The sequence below is a fragment of the Anguilla anguilla genome, chromosome 17, assembly GCF_013347855.1.
Source record: "Anguilla anguilla isolate fAngAng1 chromosome 17, fAngAng1.pri, whole genome shotgun sequence".
Lineage (NCBI taxonomy): Eukaryota > Metazoa > Chordata > Actinopteri > Anguilliformes > Anguillidae > Anguilla > Anguilla anguilla.
The window spans coordinates 9,492,146-9,493,829 of record NC_049217.1 but is presented as its reverse complement, the minus strand read 5'-3'; the positions used below and the strand labels follow the sequence as shown (position 1 = coordinate 9,493,829).

General features: G+C 49.0%; 1 protein-coding gene across 2 annotated transcripts in view; it reads left to right on the top strand.

The window, feature by feature from the left end:
* The window catches only part of smarca4a (SWI/SNF related, matrix associated, actin dependent regulator of chromatin, subfamily a, member 4a), a 22,875-nt gene continuing 21,191 nt past the window's right edge, over nt 1-1,684 (top strand). For both annotated transcript variants that reach the window (XM_035397632.1, XM_035397631.1), the window contains exons 1-2: nt 1-222; nt 1,189-1,321. In XM_035397632.1, the coding sequence (XP_035253523.1) occupies nt 1-222; nt 1,189-1,321 (355 nt within the window). The remainder of the gene's footprint in view (nt 223-1,188; nt 1,322-1,684) is intronic.

The following is a 1,684-nucleotide window of genomic DNA, read 5'->3' as shown; positions in this document are numbered from 1 at the left end:
ATGTCCACCCCGGACCCCCCAATTGGAGGGCCCCCCCGCCCAGGCCCTTCCCCGGGCCCCGGCCCCTCCCCCGGAGCCATGATGGGACCAAGCCCGGGCCCCTCTCCTGGCTCCACCCACAGCATGATGGGCCCCAGCCCGGGGCCCCCCTCCTCGGGACACCCGCTCCCTCCGCAGGGCCCCTCCGGGTACCCCCAGGAGAACATGCACCCCATGCACAAAGCAAGTCTCCCAGCTTCCCTCTCCCTCTGTTCCTTAAATGCTTTATATTACTTTATAAATAAAGAACCAAAGAAAACACATAGTATGCTATGGAGTGCCACAGTGATTGTTTTTGTTGGCCAACCCAGAAGATTCTTCCCCCATGGTTTCCCTTGGCAGATTTCAATGATTTTTTTTCCCCAAAGGGATTTCGATTTCTGTAGCAAATAAGGTCTGTGGTTTTATTATTTCTATGGTTTCCCGTTTTAATCAGGACATAAATTGCAGCCATTAATATCTGAACTATGAAGTTAGAAGTACTTTTAAAAAGTAAATTGTTTACACATTGATGTATTGAATCTACAGCGGTTGTCGCGTGCAGGCGGGCTAGTTTGGAAACTTGAGTGGCGGTTGTAATCCAGACAAGGTTAGTTTTATCTGGAAATGAGAATTGTCATTTTAAGACGGCCTTGGATCATCTCGAGTTTGGAAACCCCTGTGGCCCACCCTGCCTAATAAAACTTTGGCTGAGAGTTTGGGATGGGTCTGCAAATCTTTTTTTTTTTGTGTGTGTGTGTGTTCTGAAGTGAGGTTCGTTTAGTTCTTTTTGAGATTGTTTTTGAGTGGTTCCCAGAACGCTGAATACAAAATAACAATCTCTGGTGGCCTCTGGTGCCATAAACATGTCCAGTAGTTTTATTGTTAAAATTAACATTCCTGGTACCATTAATATGTGCTTATTAAGGTTATTCTGAATTGCTTGTTCTTGAGAGAGAATATCAGAAGAATTTAGTCTCCCATTTCCTTTTAAAAACTCAAGGCACTTGGTCTTATGATCTTATTTCATTGTAATCCTTGATTTGTTTTGCTGGATTGTCTCTCTCTGTCCTGTCTGTCACTCTGTCCGTCTGTCCTATCTCTTTGTGTCTCTGTGCTGTCTCTCTGTGTCTCTGTCTGACCTGTCTCTCTCTCTCTGTCCTCCCACAGCCTATGGAGGGCATGCATGAGAAGGGTATGGCGGAGGACCCCCGCTTCGCACAAATGAAGGGCGTGGGCATGCGTCCGGGGGGGCACAGCGGAATGGGACCCCCTCCTAGTCCCATGGACCAACATTCCCAGGGTAGGTGGGGGAGCCTTGCTGTAAAACGGGGGATGCTCAGACGGGCTGGTGACCACACTGTCCCACCACGGAGTCCTGCATTGTTAGGGAGAAGGGTTTTTACAAGCGGCCATCACACTGATTGGACCCGCACCTCAGCGAGACCCATAGAAATGAACACGGTTATCCTCTGGCACAAATCTCCATAAGGATTCAGCAGTAACCAGTGATCAGCAGCAGCGGCAGGAGCCTTCTCCCAATGTACCGCTGTTTGGATTTTCTGGCCAGCTGGTGCATCATGGTTCTGTTGAGTTACACACCCAGTGAGGCGCGAAGGCTTGTCTCTGCGGTCATTTCTGAAGAACGGCTCATTTGCTGGGGTTA